This window comes from Nycticebus coucang, chromosome 5, assembly GCF_027406575.1.
Source record: "Nycticebus coucang isolate mNycCou1 chromosome 5, mNycCou1.pri, whole genome shotgun sequence".
Taxonomy (NCBI): domain Eukaryota; kingdom Metazoa; phylum Chordata; class Mammalia; order Primates; family Lorisidae; genus Nycticebus; species Nycticebus coucang.
This window is the reverse complement of record NC_069784.1, coordinates 38,984,973-39,005,466: the sequence shown is the minus strand read 5'-3', so window position 1 is coordinate 39,005,466 and position 20,494 is coordinate 38,984,973. Positions and strand designations below refer to the sequence as shown.

The 20,494-nt window shown below is 42.4% G+C and overlaps 1 protein-coding gene across 2 annotated transcripts; it reads left to right on the top strand.

The window, feature by feature from the left end:
- Positions 1 to 631: 631 nt before the first annotated feature.
- TAF13 (TATA-box binding protein associated factor 13) lies at positions 632 to 14,565 on the top strand. Of its 2 annotated transcripts, XM_053592039.1 has the most exons (4): positions 632 to 726; positions 2,704 to 2,782; positions 9,856 to 9,953; positions 12,729 to 14,565. In XM_053592039.1, the coding sequence occupies exons 1-4, from the start codon at positions 700 to 702 to the stop codon at positions 12,897 to 12,899; spliced, it is 375 nt and encodes a 124-aa protein (XP_053448014.1). In that variant the 5' UTR covers positions 632 to 699; the 3' UTR covers positions 12,900 to 14,565. The 2 variants fall into 2 exon arrangements, with proteins under 2 accessions (XP_053448014.1, XP_053448016.1); XM_053592041.1 differs by lacking the exons at positions 632 to 726; positions 2,704 to 2,782 and adding an exon at positions 3,382 to 3,568.
- Positions 14,566 to 20,494: the final 5,929 nt, after the last annotated feature.

Genomic DNA, 20,494 nt, shown 5'->3' with positions numbered 1-20,494 from the left:
TATGACGCCATGCGCCCTACCAAAGGCAATAAAGTGAAACTGTTTCAAAAAAAAAAAAAAAATCAGTATGCACGATATGGGATTTTCACTGTGTGGCATAATCTGTTACAGTACAGGACATTTTATATCCTTAGCTCTAGCCTTCTAATGCTCATGGTTTTCCCAGTCATTGCTCTGGCAACAACCTTACCCACAAATATTAAATCTCAGTGTAGGGACACCAGCCCCTTGGAAACTCGTAGTGAAGCACAGTATCCCCCAATAATTAACACGGCGCCTGTAAAAAAGCAGTGTAACCGTAATTCTTTGAAATCATGTAACACCTTCAGTCAGAACGTAGACCACGGGCCAGACCTCCTATGACCCATAGCTTCGCAGTCCCGAATGTGATGAAAGCCAAGATTCAACATCCAAAGCAAATTTAGGGTGACAAGATACACGCCGCTAGACCAAGACTTCCTTTTCTTTGCTAGCTTTAAATCTCTCCTTCGACGATACAGAGCCAAGTTCAACCCTCCCTCCCTCCCTAGGGACAGTGTGGGTGCCGCCCCCTGGGCAGCTGCGCATGCGCGTCTCTGGAAGGCGTGGCTCCACTAGGCCCCGCCCTGGGACGGCAGGTCACCGGAAGTGAGGCAGCGGAAGTAGTGGAGCCCACGGGGAGGGAGCCTGCGGGCGTGTGTAGGCTGGAGGGCTGGTGGGATGGCGGATGAGGAGGAAGACCCCGCTGTGAGTGACTGTATATTTTCTAACCCTTTCTTTTCACTCCCTCCGGCTCAGTGGCGGAGGCCAAGCGCAGAAGGAAATCACTTTTCCTTAGTGAAATCAGCCAGGAGAGTTCGGGGACGTCCGCTGTGCTTGCTTCCCCCCCTCATCCCCCCCCGGATTCATCATTTTTAGTACGTGGAAGCTGTGAAGCCTGGTCTCTTTCCCTTCAGCGTGGTCTCTTATTTGCCACACCCCCTTTGAAATACGTAAAGAGATATCAGGTCAAACCTAATGTTTGTCAGTACTGAGTATGAACCAACAATTCAACTGCTAACAAAACTGTATACTTACTGTGAATGTAGTGTTCGAAAATAATGAGTCAGAAGTCATTGAGCCTGGATTTCAAAATCTCCATTTTCTATGAGCAACTTACTTTGAGCATTGGTTTTCTTGTTATAAAGTAGAGTTAAGGCTTAAAGTGTTCAGCAGTGTATAAGCAGGTGCTTGGTAAATGTTGGTTTTGCTTACTACAGGGACGTAGACCTTCATTCAGTACCAACTCTTTGTGTGTGGGGGGCAGAGTCTCGGTTTGTCTCCCTGGTTAGAGTGTTGTGGCTTACTAGCTCACAGCAACCTCATGCTCTTGGGTTCAAGAGATTCTCTTGCCTAAGCCTCTGGAGTAGCTGGGACTACAGGCACCCGCCCCAAATCCTGGCTTTTTTTTTTTTTTTTTTTTTTTGCATTTTGGCCGGGGCTGGGTTTGAACCTGCTACCCCTGACATATGGGGCCAGCGCCCTACTCCTTGAGCCACAAGCGCTGCACCTTTTTTTTTTTGAGACAAAGTCTCATTATGTCGCCCTCGGTAAAGTGCCATGGCATCACAGCTCACAGTGATCTCAAACTCTCGGTCTCAAGTGATTCTCTTGCCTCAGCCTCCCGAGTAGCTGGGCCCCAAGGCCCAGCTATTTTTGTTGTTGTCATTGTTGTTTAGCAGGCCGGGCCGGGTTCAACCCACCAGCCCCAGTGCGTGTGGCCCTAACCACTAAGCTACGGGCACAGAGCCTTGTTGTTTTTTTTGTTTTGTTCTGTTTTGTTTTTGTGACAGTCTAATTCTGTCACCCTGGGTAGAGTGCTATGGCGTCATAGCTCACAGCAACCTCAAACTCTTGGGCTTAAGTGATCCTTTTGCCTCAGCTTTCCAAGTAGCTGGTACTAAGCACCCGCCACAGCACCGGCTGTTTTTTTTTTTTTGAGACAGAGCCTCAAGCTTTCGCCCTGGGTAGAGTGCTGTGGCATCACAGCTCACACCAACCTCCAACTCCTGGGCTCAAGCCATTCTCCTGCCTCTCCCTCCCAAGTAACTGGGATTACAGGCGTCCGCCACAACGCCCAGCTAATTTTTTTTTGGTTGCAGCCGTCATTGTTGCTTGGCGGGCCTGGGCTGAATTCGAACCCGCCAGCTCCCGTGTATGTGACTGGCGCCTTAGCTGCTTGAGCCACAGGCGCCAAGCCCCCCCCCACACACACACTTTTTTTTTTTTTAATAGACAGTGAGTCTCGTTCTTGCTCAGACTGGTCTCGAACTTGTGAGAGCAATCTCGAGCAGTTCACCCACCTTGGCCTCCCAGAGTGCTAGGGTTACAGGCATGAGCCACCACAACCCGCCTGAATGCCAATTCTTTAGCAGTAATCCTTTCTATCTAGCAATAGACCAACTTAGTTGGTTTAAAAGAAAAAAATATATGATTCATTAGAACTCTTAAATGTAGAGGCAGTAGAATTATTTGTTAGGGACACATAGAAGCCATTTCTGCATGAGTTGGAAATTGGACTAGATAATTATTTAAGGCCCCTTTAATGCTAAGGTTTTATGGTTTTTTGCTGCTTGCTTTAGGCTTTCTGGCTGAATATCATTGTTGCACATGAAAAACAATGGTATTAAATATCACATGCAGTGCGATCAGTTAACATTTCTAAATATACATTTTAACTTCTAGTTTGAGGAAGAAAATGAAGAAATTGGAGGAGGTGCAGAAGGTGGACAGGGTAAAAGAAAGAGACTTTTTTCTAAAGAATGTAAGTTGCATTTGACAATGATTTTATTACAGATAATGAAAACTTGTGGATATGTTCTTTTAAAGTGGACTTATTGTTCTGAATGTTTTCCTGAATGGACAATATTCAAACTTGTCTGCCTAATCCTTTAAAAACAAACAAAACAAAAAAAACCTTACCTATAAAATTCTTGGAGCGGTGCCTGTAGCTCAGTGAGTAGGGAGCTGGCCCCATATACCGAGGGTGATGGGTTCAGATCCGCCCTGGCAGAACTGCAACAAAAAATAGCCAGGTGTTGTGGTGGGCGCCTGTAGTCCCAGCTGCTTGGCAGGCTGAGTCAAGAGAGTCGCCTAAGCCCAAGAGCTGGAGGTTGCTGTGAGCTGTGATGCAACAGCACTCTACCAAGGGCAATAAAGTGATATTCTGTCTTTAAAAAAAAAAAAAAAATTGTTTAACTTTTGAATCAGATAATAATCCTAACCCCCATTTCATATGTATGTAAAAAATTATTATTTTATATATGTATGTATCCATATATATTGTATATATTTTAGTGAGAAAATGTGGTAAGTGTTTTAATTCTGGGCAGAAGAACATACCTCCATTAGTTTTCCTGTCCTTTACCTTTCAGCAGTAGAAGCAGGGACTCATTTGATTCTAAGCAACAGATAACGACAGTTCAGGAACAGGTGCTAAGAGTGGGAACTAAGTTGGGGGTTTGGATTAAGGCAGTGAACAAACCAAGAAGTTGGTGAATAGTGTGAGGCATTAAAATGGTGTGGAGGGGCGGCGCCTGTGGCTCAGTCGGTAAGGCGCCGGCCCCATATACCGAGGGTGGTGGGTTCAAGCCTGGCCCCGGCTGAACTGCAACCAAAAAATAGCCGGGCGTTGTGGCGGGTGCCTGTGGTTCCAGCTACTCGGGAGGCTGAGGCAGGAGAATCGCTGAAGCCCAGGAGTTGGAGGTTGCTGTGAGCTGTGTGATGCCACGGCACTCTACCGAGGGCTATAAAGTGAGCCTCTGTCTCTACAAAAAAAAAAAAAGTAAAATGGTGTGGAGTTTATAATGTATTGGTCCTCTGTCCTTCCCCCTCAGTAGACCGGTTTGACCCTTTTTGGGCAGTGGCAAGAGGAAGTGAGAAGTGCTGCTGCTACTGGTGGGGTTCCAGGCCAACTCCTGAAAGGCACCATGAGAATGTGTTCCATCTCCCAGTCCTATGTCCGTTATATAAAGTTATGGCGGACTATTGAGAGACTAGAAAACACAGATTTATGAATACCTCTGGGTCATCTGTGAGCAGTTCCCAAATGTCCTTGAAACTACATGGTCATTATGGTTTTTTTTTTAACCATCTAAATCTCTTTCCATATCTCAATTCTTCACCTTAAACTACTTATTCCACTTGTCTGATGTCATTTACTCTACTGGTGTATGATCAGCATGAAAAGGGGATCACTATACCAGAGCATCCCCACATGATGCTCATTCAGTTGGTTGACAATAACGACCTTTGTTCCATTTGGAATATTTGTTTCTGTGGTGACAGAAGTTTGGAATCTTCACAATCTTATCTTATCTGAATTTTCATATGTCTTACTGCCCAGAGATCTCCTAAACCTTCTTTTAAAAAATATATATGTTTTTGTTACTGTACCAGAATTTCAAAACATTCACTGGCTTTTGCTTATGCTTTTATAAACTCTTTAAATAGAGATTACATACGTTCATTATAATTTTCCCCTTTGCCAGTGAAATATGTTTTTCTACTGGTTGATTCTACCCATGAAAATGTAGTGACAGGGTTGGTGCCTGTAGCACAGTGGTTACGGTGCCAGCCACAAGCACCGAGGCTGGCGGGTTTGAACCCAACCTGGGCCAGCTAAATAACAATGACAACTGCAACAAAAAAATAGCCTGGTGTTGTGGTGGGCGCCTGTAGTCCCAGCTACTTGGGAGGCTGAGGCAAGAGAATTGCTTAAGCCTAAGAGTTGGCGGTTGCTGTGAGCTGTGACGCCATGTTATTCTACTGAAGGCAACATAATGAGACTCTGTCTCAAAAAAAAAAAGGAAAGAAAATGTTAGTGACAGAATAACTTCCTCAGAATATTTAATAGGAATCTTACAGTGGATAATTCTGGCAGACACTACAGTAACCAATGATCAGTTAGTATCACCAGTAATATACAGTAGTATATTGACATTATGTATCCCCAATGCGATGCATTAAGAGGACAGATTTGGGCGGCGCCTGTGGCTCAGTGAGTAGGGCGCCAGCCCCATATGCCGAGGGTGGCGGGTTCAAACCCAGCCCCAGCCAAACTGCAAACAAAAAATAGCCGGGCGTTGTGGCGGGCGCCTGTAATCTCAGCTGCTTGGGAGGCTGAGGCAAGAGAATCGCGTAAGCCCAAGAGTTAAGAGGTTGCTGTGAGCCGTGTGACGCCACGGCACTCTACCTGAGGGGGGTACAGTGAGACTCTGTCTCTACAAAAAAAAAAAAAAAAGAGGACAGATTTTTTTTTTTCTTTTTGAGACAGAATCTCACTTTGTTACCCTTGGTAGAGTGCTGTGGCATCACAGCTCACGGCAACCTCAAGCTCTTGCGCTTAAGCAATTCTCTTGCCTCAACCTCCAAAGTACCTGAGACTATAGGTGCCCTCCACAACGTCCAGCTATTTTTAGAGATGGCTCAGGCTGGTCTTGAACTTGTGAGCTTAGGCAATCCACCTGCATTGGCCTCCCAGAGTGCTAAGATTACAGATGTGAGCCAGCATGCCTAGCCACATCATCTTATCCTTTCTTCTATAACCAGTCTAGTCATGAGAAAACATCAAACAGACCCAAATTGAGGGACAGTCTCCAAGATAATTGGCTGGTATTCAAAAACATCAAGGTCTTGAAACACTGGGGAAAGCTGCATAACTTTCAGAGACAGGAGGAAACTAAGGAGGTATGCCAACTAATTAGTGTGGGATCCTGAATCAGAAAAATGTCATTGGTGGAAAAACTGGTAAAATTTGAATATGATCTGTGCTTATACCAATGTTAATTTCTTAGTTTTGATAAATGCCTACGGTTATATAAAGATGTTGACATAAGGGAAAGCTAGATATAGGGTATATGGGAGACTGTACTATTTTTGCAACTCATTTGTAAGTCTAAAATTAAAAAGGAAAAAAGGCAAAAACATAATTTTAATATCTAAAAAAGAAGGATAGAAAACACTGGTTCCTGGGCAGCACCTGTGGTTCAGTGGGTAGGATGCCAGCCCCATATACCGAGGGTGATGGGTTCAAACTCAGCCCTGGCCAAACTGCAACAAAAAAATAGCCAGGTGTTGTGGTTGGTGCCTGTAGTCCCAGCTACTCGGGAGGCTGAGGCAAGATAATCGCCTAAGCCCAGGAGTTGGAGGTTGCTGTGAGCTGTGTGATGCCATGGCACTCTACCAAGGGCGATAAAATGAGATCTGTCTCTACAAAAAAAGGAAGGAAAGAAAATACTGGTTCCTGTGTTTGTTTTCTATCTTCTGTTCTGGAACTAAAGGCTCTTCTTGCCTGTGTAAATCCTAGGGATACTTCTATCCCAGACTGGTTTCCAATTCAGCCTTTTTTTTTTTTGGAGACAGAGTCTCTTGGGGTTGAGTGCTATAGCATCATAGCTCACAGCACCTTTAAACTCTTGGGCTCAAGTGATTCTCTTGCCTCAGCCTCCTGAGTAGCTGGTACTACAGGCACCTGACACAGTGCTCGGCTATTTTTTAGAGATGGGGTCTTGCTCTTGCTCAGGCTGGTCTTGAACTCCTGAGCTCAAACAGTCCACCTGCCTCAGCCTCCCAGAGTGCTAGGATTAAAGACATGAGCCACTGTCCTGGCCCCAAGTCACCCTTTTCTTCTGTAAGCTTGGTCTACTTTCTTTTTTCACTTCTACTGGTTTTACCTACCCTAAATAGGAAAAATTTTTTTTTTTTTGGCCGGCGCTGGATTTGAACTCACCACCTCTGGCATATGGGGCCAGCGCCCTACTTACTCCTTCGAGCCACAGGCGCTGCCCTAAGAATTACTCTTAATGTACTCATTCCTTTTAGAGGTGTTCTAAGAATTTCTTTTTTAAAAAATATAAAACAATAAATTATACAAGTCTCTTATTTTTTTATTTCTTTTTCTTAGAGTTTCACTTTGTCGCCCTCAGTAGAGTGCTGTGGCGTCACACGGCTCACAGCAACCTCCAGCTCTTGGGCTTAGGTGGTTCTCTTGCCTCAGCCTCCTGAGTAGCTGGAACTACAGGCGCCCACCACAACACCCGGCTATTTTTTTGTTGCAGTTTGGCCGGGGCCAGGTTTGAACCCACCACCCTCCATATATGGGGCTGGTGCTCTACTCACTGAACCACAGGCGCCACCCAATTATACAAGTCTTAAGTGAACAGCTTGCTGAATTTTATATACTGTAAGCAGTTGGCCCTCATTATCCATGGGTTCTACATATGTGGATTTAATCAAACTCAGAAAGAAAGTATTCGGGAAGAAAATTGCATCTGTACTGAAGCATTTATATTAGATGAGTAATGTAGAGATTATTTAAAATAGGAGGTGCATATAATCTATCCAAATACTATGCCATTATGTATCAGGGACTTGAGCATCTATCTGCAGGTTTTGCCATCTACAGGAGGCCCTAGGAACAAACTGTCATGGTTATCAAGGTACATGTGTATATGCATATCTACACACACACTTGTAACCCCACAAAGATGAAGATAAAACATTTCCAGCATTTGACAGCATTTCTTGACATTTGCATACACTTTTGAGAATCTGATAAAAATTATAACTCTTCTTCCCAGAAAAATAAACACCTACAGATAAAGTATAAAATTTTTCTGTGTAATTTCAGGAGAGACTCCAGGACTTCTCTAAGCTTGTCTGTGGACAAAATAGGAATTTATAGACTATAGAATAAGAATCCATAAGGATCCTCTCTGGCCTAGCCTACCATGTGAAATATGGTTGTGGGTAGGAGTAAAGATGCTAGAACCAAATCAGCTGGGTTCACATTCAGGTTCTATCATTTAACTCAGTGCCACAATTTTCTCATCTATAGAATGGGGATAATAATAGTGTCTACCTCAAAGGATTATTGTGAGGATTAAATGAGTTATATACATAAAGGACTTAAAATAGTAACTGGTATATAAGGGCTATATAAGTTTTTTTTTTTTTTTTGTAGAGACAGAGTCTCACTTTATGGCCCTTGGGTAGAGTGCCGTGGCCTCACACAGCTCACAGCAACCTCCAACTCCTGGGCTTAGGCGATTCTCCTGCCTCAGCCTCCCGAGTAGCTGGGACTACAGGCACCCACCACAACGCCCGGCTATTTTTTGGTTGCAGTTTGGCCGGGGCCGGGTTTGAACCCGCCACCCTCGGCATATGGGGCCGGCGCCTTACTGACTGAGCCACAGGCGCCGCCCAGGGCTATATAAGTTTTAGCTATTACTTTAGTTATAGCTATTACTCTGTATTAGACTTTTCTTCCTTTTTGCATTTTCTGTGGTTCCTTCAGATGACACCTGAAAGAGCTTTGATGACTGTTGCATTGATCTATGAAATCAAATGTCAGAATTCTTTGTGGTAGGGCGGCGCCTGTGGCTCAGTGAGTAGGGCGCCGGCCCCATATGCCGAGGGTGGCGTGTTCAAACCCAGCCCCGGCCAAACTGCAACAACAAAAAAAAATAGCCGGGCGTTGTGGCGGGCGCCTGTAGTCCCAGCTACTCGGGAGGCTGAGGCAGGAGAATCGCCTAAGCCCAGGAGTTGGAGGTTGCTGTGAGCTGTGTGACGCCACGGCATTCTACCCGAGGGCGGTACAGTGAGACTCTGTCTCTATAAAAAAAAAAAAAAAAAAAAGAATTCTTTGTGGTAACTCTTTTGCTTTTTCCTTTTAATTACCCTGATTTTTCTATAAGAAGGTAATTGGAACACTTTTTCTCTTGTCCCTTTCCCTATGATAATATCAAAAACGATTCTGCCTTCTCATTTCCACTACCCCTCTGCCATGCCCACATGCAAAAAGCACTTCCCATAAAAGGCTAGGCCACTACTACCCATCTTGTCCCTGCTACAGATAGTCTTTTACTTAAGTGTATTCTGGATTTACTGGTGAGTAGGTAACAGAGCATTAGGAAAAAAGTGTTGACGTTAGGGTTCATTAGCTGGAAAAGGGAAGTTTTGTTGGACTAGGTCATCATAAAACTGTAGTAAACCTTGTATGCCAAAATTCATACTTGGAGACAACAAATGCAATGTAAATATGGGGCCTGGGTGCTGCGGCTCACACCTGTAATCCTAGCACTCTGGAAGGTCAAGGCAAATGGATTGCTTGAACTCAGGCGTTCAAGACCAGCCTGAGCAAGAGTGAGACCCTGTCTCTAAAAGTAGCAGGGCATTGTGATGGGTGCATATAGTCCCAGCTACTCAGGAGGCTGAGACAAGAGGATCACTTGAGCCCCATAGTTTGAGGTTTCTGTGAGCTCTGAAGCCAAGGCATTCTACAGAGGGCAACAAAGTTAGACTATGTCTCAAAAACAAAACAAAACAAAACAAAAACAATGTAAATACAGGTTTTTTTTGTTTGTTTTTGTTTTTTTTTTCTGTTTGTTTAGAGACAGTCTCCATGCCTTAGGTAGAGTGCCATGGTGTCCATGTAGCTTATAGTAACCTCAAACTCTTGAGTTTGAGCAGACCGCTTGCCTCAGCCTCACAAGTAGCTGGAACTACAGGTGCCTGCCAAGACACTTCGCTATTTTTTCTTACTAGAGACAAGGTCTCACCAAGACACTTCGCTATTTTTTCTTAGTTTTTCTTAGTAGAGACGAGGTCTCAGTCTGCTCAGGCTGATCTCCCAATGTCTGAGCTCAAGCAATCTACCTGTCTTGGCCTCCCAGAGCCCTAGGATTACAGGTATGTGCCACCACCATGCCTGGCCACACATTTATTGGTATAAATATATTTTTATACCAATATAATAACTTGGTTCATTTCTAGTTTATTTTTTTAAAGTATTAGTCAAATTGTTAAATCTGTTCAAGTGAACTTTTTTTTTTACAGTGAGATGTATGATGTATGGTTTTGGAGATGACCAGAATCCTTATACTGAGTCAGTAGATATTCTTGAAGACCTTGTCATAGAATTCATTACTGAAATGGTAAGATTCTTTTATAATTGTTTGTAGTTAATTGAAGAATAGAATTTAAATTCTAGGCTTCAGATAAGACTAAAACTTAAGACATCTTTTTTTTTTTTTTTTGGTAGAGACGGAGTCTCACTTTATGGCCCTCCGTAGAGTGCCGTGGCCTCACACAGCTCACAGCAACCTCCAACTCCTGGGCTTAAGTGATTCTCTTGCCTCAGCCTCCAGAGTAGCTGGGACTACAGGCGCCTGCCACAACGCCCGGCTATTTTTTGGTTGCAGTTTGGCCGGGGCCGGGTTTGAACCCGTCACCCTCAGTATATGGGGCCTGCGCCCTACTGACTGAGCCACAGGCGCCGCCCAAGACATCTTTTTGAGGATACATTTGAGTGCTTGTTTGTGGAAGTTACTGGTTACTATTTATGAGTAGGGATGGATGTGCGTATATATATTCTATGCCCTCCCCCTAGATTTCATTTATGAAGACATAAAATCTTTGAATAAAATAAAAATATAACCCATAATGCCATTATCTGATGTAGTTTTTCCCCTCCTTTTCCAGTATTTACTTAAAGATATATAATGTTTTCATAGAAGTAATCACAGTAACATTCTTTGTACTCAAAGTTTTATAATAGAAATATCTTGTGTTCTCACCGTAATTATTTTAGTAGCTACCTAAAATTCACTGAAGTTGTTTTCTAATTTACTTCACTATTTTCTTATTAAGTTATTTACAGGTTGTTTTATTTTTATCAGAATAGTTAATGCTGAATAACCATATTCATGAAATTTCCCCTCTATTGGATATATTCTCAAGGACAGGATTACAGAGTTTGGTTATGTTTAGTTCTTACAATTTTTATCCTGTGTTTTGGATTATTTATTTCCTTACTACAGAATAGAAGTGAAATTACCAGATCAGAGAATATGATGTGTTTTTATGTATGTATTTATTATTATTTTTGTGAGACAGAGCTAACTGTGTCACCCTTGGTAGAGTACTGTGGCATCACAGCTCACAGCAACCTCCAACTCTTGGGTTTAAGTGATTCTTGCCTCAGCCTTCCAAGTAGCTGGGACTACAGGCACCTGCCATAACACCCAGCTATTTTTTGTTGCAGTTGTCATTGTTGTTTAGCTGGCCTGGGCCAGGTTCAAACCCGCCAGCCTTGGTGTTATGTGGCTAGCGCCGTAACCACTGTGCTACAGGCACCAGGCCAATATGATGTATTCAAAAAATTTTTTTCTATTTATAAAAGTATTTGAAATTAATTAATATAATCTAGAAAGTAGAAGAAACTATAGCAAGGAAAGTAAAAATCTGTGATCCTTTCAATTAGAGATAACTAACATTTTGGTGAATATCATTTTGGTTTTTTGAACATTTTAAACTCTTTTTTTTTGGTTTTTGGCCAGGGCTGGGTTTGAACTTGCCACCTCTGGCATATGGGACCGGTGCCCTACTCCTTGAGCCACAGGTGCCGCCCACATTTTAAACTCTTTATAAAATTGAAATCAGGTGGCGCCTGTGGCTCAGTGAGTAGGGCGCCGGCCCCATATACCGAGGGTGGCGGGTTCAAACCCAGCTCCGGCTGAACTGCAACCAAAAAATAGCCAGGCATTGTGGCGGGTGCCTGTAGTCCCAGCTGCTTGGGAGGCTGAGGCAGGAGAATTGCTGAAGCCCAAGAGCTAGAGGTTGCTGTGAGTCCTGTGACATCATGGCACTCTACTGAAGGTGGTAAAGTGAGACTCTGTCTCTACAAAATAAACAAATAAATAAAAATAAAATAAAATTGAAATCAAATAGTCTTAGAACCTGCTTTTTCCCTTAGGAAAGTATAGAACAGTGGTTCTCAACCTTCCTAAAGCCTCAGCCCTTTAATACAGTTCCTGAGGGTCACAACCCACAGGTTGAGAACCCCTGGTCTAGAACATTTCTTCCATGTCATTGTGTAATATTCTATAATATTTTTAATGGGTTATAATATTGATTGAATAGGTTTACTCAAAGCCTTATTATTAAATATTCAGTTTCCATTTTTTGACATTAGAAATAATGCTATGGTAAATCTTGGCTTTTGCATGGAATAAGTATCTATAATGAATGAGGATTATTATTTGATTTTAAGAAAATTTGCTAATTTTTTATTGGCTATTTAGATGGAGGAGGACTCAAAGAATAAATGAAATAGGCGGCTACAAAGAAATTTTTAAATTCTTTTATACAAAGGAAGACAAAAACTATATATATCAAAACCAAAAAAGGAACATCAGTATATTTGATGGTTTTACTGGCCTTAATTTTTTTTTTTTTTTTTGAGATGAGTCTCACTTTGTCACCCTCTGTAGAGTACTGTTGTGTCATAGCTCACAGCAGCCTCAAACTCTGGGACTTAAGTGATTCTTTTGCCTCAGCCTCCCAAGTAGCTGGGACACCTGCCACAATGCCTGGCTATTTTTTTTTAGAGATGAGGTCTTGCTCTGGCTCAGGCTGGTCTCGAACCTGTGAGCTTAGGCAGTCCACTGCCTCGGCTTCCCAGAGTGCTAGGATTACAGATGTGAGCCATTGCACTTGGCCATTAGTATTTTTTTAAGTGCTTATGAAGCATAAAGAGTAGCATTGCTAATAACCAGTAAAAAATGGTCAAAGGCCATGAATAGAAAGTTCACAAATAGCTATAATAATTAGAGAGAAATTCATCCTTATCTAGCAATTATTAAATGCAGATTAAAACAGTAAAATCTTTTGTTTTTTAAAGTTGAATTTAATATGTTTCTTTGTAATAGACTCACAAGGCAATGTCAATTGGAAGACAAGGTCGAGTACAAGTTGAAGATATCGTCTTCTTGATTCGAAAGGACCCCAGGAAGTTTGCTAGGGTTAAAGACTTGCTTACTATGAATGAAGAATTGAAACGGGCTAGAAAAGCATTTGATGAAGCCAACTATGGATCTTGACATCTTTTGTAGTTCCTGAAACTCCATTATATTCTAGTGAAACCATATGTAATAATTGTTATATTTTCTGCAGTGAGGTTCTGATATTTACCTAGGTGAATGAAAGATAGAGAAACAGTTTTTTTGTCTTTATTTTCATGCCTTTGGTTTTATAGTGATGTTGGATTAATTGCCTGCCTTTATATGACCATGCTTGAATTACTTACTGAGTTTTAATGACCACACATAAGTTAAAGTATCTTTCCAACCAGGCAATTCTTTCTATTAACAAAGGTTGAAATATTAATAGTTGGGTTAGATGTATTTGTGCTATTTAAGCTATATTGTAGCTGTTTAATATGTGAAATCTAAATGGCATCTTTGACTATGATAGGTGAAATGTGCTTTATGTATTCTGAAGTTTTTATATAAAACTAGTCTGAGATTATTGTAGTGAACTTTTTTATCTTTTGTTTATATTTGTATCTTTATGTTTATTTTTATTTTTTTGAGACAGAGCTTCACTTTGTTGCCCTGGCATCGTAGCTCTCAGAACCTTAGACTCCAGGGCTCAAGTGATTTTCTTGCCTCAGCCTCCACAGTAGCTGTGACTACAGGCACCTGCCACAAGGCCCTGCTATTTTTAGAGGCGGGGTCTTGCTCTGGCTCAGGCTGGTCTCGAACCTGTGAGTTCTGTGGGATTATAAGCATGAACCACTGCACCTGGCCTATCTTTATTTTAAAGAGATGATATAGAAAAATACTGGGTTTTTGTTAAAGATGTTTATCTGTTTTAAAAGCTAATTTCTTTTAACATTATTTTCTTCAGATAACAAGATTTTTTTTTTTTTTTTTTTTTTGGAGAAACAAAGTTTCATGTGAATGCTCCTATGTTGGAAGGCTTTTTTGATTTAAAACCTTTTGGGGATTATAATATACCATTTGTTAAGTTTGCAAGAACTCATTTTCTCAGATCAGATTAAAGCTTCTAAAAATAAATGTTTTCAGTAGCAAGAATGGCGTTGCTTAAAAATTGAAGGGCATCGGGCGGCGCCTGTAGCTCAGTGAGTAGGGCGCCGGTCCCACATGCCGGAGGTGGCAGGTTCAAAGCCAGCCCCGGCCAAAAACCACAAAAAAAAAAAAAAATTGAAGGGCATCGATGGTAAGATAAGCATTTAGGGTAGTTTTTTATTCACATATTTGTAAGTACTTGTTCATTGTGGAAACAAAACCTTGTATGTCTATGGAAATCACCTTTTTTTTTTAGTTGCACAAAGTTTATTTTTATGTCTATATTATAGTTGCATTCAATATAAATCAAAATGAAACAAAACGTAGGTTTAATTGGCTCAGAAAATGACAATGAAAAGAAAAACACTGGCTAAAATTTTACCAATAGAGAATTACCATTTAGAGGGTCGGATTTGAGTTACAGTACCATGGAAAGTGCTTTTGTATTTCAGGATATATGGGTTTTGTGTGTATATACCTTATCAAGTTATTATTACATTTAGCTTAAAGTGACGATTACAATTGCATTTAAATCACTGAGTGTTAATTCTTTGCAAAACTGAACTTTTGTGCCACTTATAAATGTTACCTATAAATCAGTATTTGGGAAATTTTACTTTCTTAACCTATTAATACAAGGAATAAAGTACGAAATATTAAACAGGTTACTGCTTGAACTTAACAGTGATTTATAACCTTTTTTATCCCAGAATGTTATGCCCAGTAGTGGTAATATGATAATTCTAGCTGCTTAATCTCACCATAAGCTTTTTTCTTACTCTTTTTTTTTTTTTTTTTTTGAGACAGAATCTCACTATTTTGCTCTCAGTAGGTACTGTGGCGTAACAGCTCACAGCAACCTCCAACTCTTGGGCTTAAGCGATTCTCTTGTCTCAGCCTCCCAGGTAGCTAGGACTACAGGCACCTGCCACAACACCTGGCTATTTTTTGTTGCAGTTGTCATTGTTGTTTAGCAGGCCTGGGCCGGGTTTGAATCCACCAGCATTGGTGCCATACTACTGTGCTATGGGCACTGAGCTTTCTTTCTTTCTTTTTTTTTTTTTTGAGACAGAGTCTCACTTTGTTGCCCTGGGTAGAGTGCTATGGCATCATCATAGCTCACAGCAACCTCAAACTCTTGGGCTCAAGTGATCCTCCTGTGTCAGCTGGGACTATAGGCGATGGCCACAAAGCATCGCTATTTTTGAAGATGGGGGTCTCACTCTTGCTCAGACTCTTGCCTAGTCTCAAACTTCTGAGCTCAAGCAATCTACCTGCCTCAGCCTCCCAGAGTGCTAGGATTACAGGCTGAGCCACCACCTGCTCTTCTTTCTTATTCTTGTAAAGCATCTGAATTGATAATGAGATTCAGTGCATAATCTATGTTAATCTCTTTGTTATTTAAAGAAGCAACTGCCAATTGAAAATCCACCCCAGTCTAAAAATCAAGAAATAGGCTCAGCACCTGTAGCTTAGCGGCTAGGGTACCAGCCACATACACACTGGCCACTTACACCAGAGCTGGTGGTTTCCAATCCAGCCTGGGCCTGCCAAACAATAGTGACAACTACAATCAAAAAATAGCCAGGCCCCAGCTGCTTGGGAGGCTGAGGCAAGAGAATTGCCTAAGCCCAAGAACTGGAGGTTGTTGTGAGCTGTGATGTCATAGTACTCTACAGAGGGCAACATAGTGAGACTCTGTCTCCAAAAAAAATCAAGAATAAGAGTAGAATAATAGACTGGATATAGCAGTATTTTTGCTTATTGGGGCCTGCTTCATTCTAAAAAAGGAAGTAGTAGAACTGGCAGTAGGGGAGTTACACTGGGTGCCATCCATCTGTATTTACCCCGTGTAGAGGGGTGCTGTAAATACACGGACTAACTTGAGTCATGTCTCAGTCACTTTGAGTGTCTTAGTATTCTACAGATGACCCTTGAATGTAAAAAAGTTTTTTACAGAATTTTGTATGAAGACGTACTGGGGGCCGGGCATGGTGGCTCACTCCTGTAATCCTAGCACTCTGGGAGGCTGAGGCAGGTGGATTGCCTGAGATCAGGAGTTCGAGACCAGCCTGAGATAGAGTGAGACCCCCATCTCTAAAAGTAGCTTGGTGGGGTGGCAGGCCCCTGTAGTCCCAGCTACTTGGGAGGCTGAGGCAAGAAAATGGCTTCAGCTGAAGAGTTTGAGGTTGCTGTAAGCTATGATGCCACAGCACTCTACCTAGGGCACCAAAGTGAGACTCTTAAAAAAAAAAAAAAACGACTAGGTTGCAAGTGATAGAACTTGCCTGAAAACTAGCATAAGCAAAAGAATTTGTTGGCTTATCCAACTGGAACATGGGAAAGAAGGGATGGAGCTGAGCTGGATCTCAGTACTTGAGAAAAATCAAGATTCTTTGTCACGCCATCTTTTATCCTAATTTTGGTTTTTCTTTCTCAGTATGGCAAAGGAGCATGATGGCCAGTTCTAGGAGTCCATCCTTACAATTCCAGACAGAAGAAGCTGCTTTACTAACTGATACAGAAAATTTCAAATGGAGGTTATCATTTTCCTGGCTCTGGTCATTTTCTTCTTGGACCCATCACTGTGTCCAGGAGGAACTTGTACAGTGGCCTGGATCTCATGCCCTACCGCAGTAGTAAAGAAGAGCTTGGGTGCAGCGCCCATGGCTCAAAGGAGTAGGGTGCTGGCCCCATATGCTAGAGGTGGCAGGTTCAAACCTAGCCCCAGCCATAAACTGCAAAAAAAAAGAACTTGGAGTGGGGTTGAGAGAAGAAAGCTGGATACTGCTACATAGCAAAAAGGAGAAAGGGAGACTGGGAAGACCGATTTGATTCATGAACTTAACTAACTGAAATCTGATAGAAAGGCAGCATGGCTATCTTCTGATACCTAGAGCTACACTATGTCATATGGTAGCCAATAGTCACATGTGGCTATTTAAGCTATTTAAGTTTTTTTTTGTTTTTTTTAGAGACACAGTCTCACTTTATTGCCCTTGATGTGGTGTCACAATTTACAGCAACCTCCAACTCCCGGGCTTAGGCGATTGCTTTGCCTCAGCCTATCGAGTAGCTGGGACTACAGGAGACCGCCACAACGCCTAGCTATTTTTTGATTGCACTTCGGCCGGAGCTGGGTTTGAACCCGCCACCCTTGGTATATGGGGCCAGCACGTTACCAGCTAAGCCACAGGCCCCGCCCCTTAAGTTTAATTAAAATTAAATTAAAAATTCAGGCTGGGCTCAGTGGCTCATGATTGTAATCCCAGGCTAAGGTGGGAGGATCGCTTGAGGTCAGAGTTTGAAGACCAACCTGAGCCAGATCAAGACCCTAACTCTACTAAAAATAGAAAAATTGTTGGGATTTGTGGTGGGCACCTGTAGTCTCAGCTACTTGAGAGGCTGGAGCAGAGGATGGCTTCATCCCAGGAATAGTTGGAGATTGCTGTGAGCTAAGCTGATACTCCAGTACTCTAGCCTAGGGCAACAAAGTGGACTCTTGTCTCAAAAAAAAAAAAATTAAAAATTCAATTCCTAAGTTGTACTTGCTGTGTGTGTGTGTATGTATGTATATATGTGTACACATGTATTCATTAGTTGTGACTTCTTGGACTCCAGTGATCCTCTAGCCTCAGCCTTCTGAGTAGTTAGGGCTATAGACCACTATGCCCAACAAATTTTTCTTACCTTTGTAGAGATGAGGTCTTGCTGTGTTGCCTAGGCTGGTTCTAAGCTCCTGGCCTCAAGTGATCCTCCTGCCTCGGCCTCTCAAACACTTGCTATATTTTAAGTGCTCAGTATCCCTATGGCTGGTGGCTACAGCATTGGACAGTGTTGACAGAGAACATTTCAATATCACAGAAAATTCTTTGGGACAGTGCTGATCTGGAGTGTATAGGTACTCTCTCCTAAGTTAATTCATTTTTTCTAACTTTTTTTTTTCTTTTTTGGGGGACAGATTCTCACTTTGTTGCCCTGGGTAGAGTGCTGTGGCATCACAGCACACAGCAACCTAAAACTCTTGGGCTTAAACGATTCTCTTGCCTCAGCCTCCCAAGTAGCTGGGACTACAGGCACCCGCCACAACGCCCAGTTATTTTTTTTTTGTTCTTGTTTTGGCAGGCCCAGGCTTGGTTCACACACGCCAGCTCAGGTTATGTGGTGAGCTACAGGTGCTGAGCCTATTTTTTTTTTTTTTAACTTTTCTCTTGAAAATCTCAAGCATAAATAAAAAATAGAATAGTGTGGTGAATGAGCGCTCAGCTTTAACAAAACCAACTTTTGCCTATTTGTCTTAATGATGTCCCTATTTTTTTGTAGGGGGAAGCAATATTATTATTATTTTTTGAGAGAGAGTCTCACTATTTGAGATAGAGTCTATAAATATGTAAGTATGTTTTTTTTGTTTTTTTTTGAGACAGAGTCTCACTGTCGCCCTTGGTAGAGTGCTCTGGCATCACAGCTCACAGCAACCTCAAACTCCTCAAACCTCAAGCAATTCTCTTGCCTCAGCCTCCCAAGTAGCTGGGATTATAGGCGCCTGCCACAACACCCAACTATTGCTGTTATCATTTAGCTGGCCCAGGTTGGGTTCGAACTCACAAGTCTGGGTGTATATGGCCAGCGACCTACCTGCTGAGCTATGGGCACCACTAATAAGTATGTATTTTTTTTTTTTTTTTTTGAGATAGGGTCTCACTATGTCGCCCTTGGTAGAGTGCTGTGGTGTCACAGCTCACAGCAATCTCCAACTCCTGGGCTTAAGCAATTCTCTTGGTTCTGCTTCCCAAGTAGCTGGGACTACAGGTGCCCACCACAACACCCAGCTATTTTTTGGTTGGAGTTGTCATTGTTGGCAGGCCTGGGCCGGTTTCAAACCCGCTAGCTTTGGTGTATGTGGCTGGCGCTGTAACCACTGTGCTACAAACACCGAGCCATAAGTATGTATTTTTAAAAACAAAATATTTTTAAATGGTAATCCAGATACCATTATATCCTATCAAAAATTAGTACTAATTCCTCAATATTCCATCTAACACTTAATTCCTGTTTAAATCTTGGTTTCTCAACATACCTATTTTGAGTTTGTGTTATTAGTTTTCTCTTGCTGTGTAACAAATTACTGCTCATTTGATGACAACTCAAACTTATTATCTAACCAGTTCTGTAGGTAAGAAGTCTGACCCTAGCTTCACTGGGCTAAACCCAAGGTGCTGACACGTTCCTTCTTGAATGTTCCAGAAGAGAACTTGTATACTTGTCTTTTCCAGCTCTAGAGGCTACATTTCTTGGCTCATGGTCCCTTTCTTCAAAGCTAGCAATGTTGCATCTTCCTAACTTTTCTGTAGTCTCATATACCTTTGACCCCAACTGGGAATTTTCTACGGTTATATTGTACCCACCAGGAGAACCCAGGATACTCTTTGCCTGTCAAGGTTTTTTAACTTAATCACACTTGGAAAGACTTTTTTTTTTTTTTTGCAGTTTTTGGCCGGGGCTGGGTTTGAACCCGCCACCTCCAGCATATGAGGCTGGCACCCTACTCCGTTGAGCCACAGGCACTGCCCTGGAAAGTCTCTTACTGCATCAAGTAACATTCACAGATTCTGGGGATTAGGGAATGGTTATCTTTTTTTTAATTATTATTATTATTATTATTATTATTGTAGAGACAGAGTGTCACTTTATGGCCCTCGGTAGAGTGCCGTGGCCTCACACAGCTCACAGCAACCTCCAATTCCTGGGCCTAAGCGATTCTCTTGCCTCAGCCTCCCGAGCAGCTGGGACTACAGGTGCCCGCCACAATGCCCGGCTATTTTTTGGTTGCAGTTTGGCCGGGGCCGGGTTTGAACCTGCCACCCTTGGCACATGGGGCCGGCGCCCTACCAACTGAGCCACAGGCGCCTCCCCGGAATGGTTATCTTTAAGGGGCTATTATTCTGCCTCCCATAGTTTGTTTGAAGTAGGATCTTGGTGACTCTTACCTGTAATCCTAGGGCTCTGGGAGGCTGAGGAGGGAGGATAACTTGAAGTCAGGAATTTGAAACCAGCCTGAACAAGAGCAAAACCTAGTCTCTATGAGGAAGATAGTAAGCTGGGTGTGGTGACTTGTACCTGTAAAGGAGCTACCCTGGAGGCTGAGGTAGAAGGATTGCTTGAGCCCAGAAGTTTGAAGCTACAGTGAGCTATGATGACATCACTGCACTCCAGCCTGAGCCATGGAGTAAGATTCTGTCTCAAAAAATAAAAAAAAGAAAATAAGAAAGAAAGAAAGAAAAGAAAAAAGAAAGGATGGCTAGACTAGGTGACTCACCCCTATAATCCTAGCACTTTGGGAGGCGGAGGCAGGTGGATTACTTGAGCTCAGGAGTTTGAGTCCAGCCTGAGCAAGAGCAAGACCCCATTTCTACTAAAAATAGAAAAAAAAATGGCCAGGTGTTGTGGCAAGTGCTTGTAATCTCAGCTACTCTTGTGAAGCAAGAGGATTGCTTGAGCCCAAGACTTTGAGGTTGCAGTGAGCTATGACACCATGGCACTCTACTGAGGGCAACAGAGTGAGACTGTCTCAATAAAAAGGAAAAAAAAATGTGGCCACCATGTTT

Coding starts and splice junctions, on each gene's coding strand:
- TAF13 (XM_053592039.1), top strand. CDS start 700: ATGGCGGATGAGGAGGAAGACCCCGCT. Junction 727..2,703: donor ATGAGGAGGAAGACCCCGCT/GTGAGTGACTGT, acceptor TTTAACTTCTAG/TTTGAGGAAGAAAATGAAGA. Junction 2,783..9,855: donor GAGACTTTTTTCTAAAGAAT/GTAAGTTGCATT, acceptor TTTTTTTTACAG/TGAGATGTATGATGTATGGT.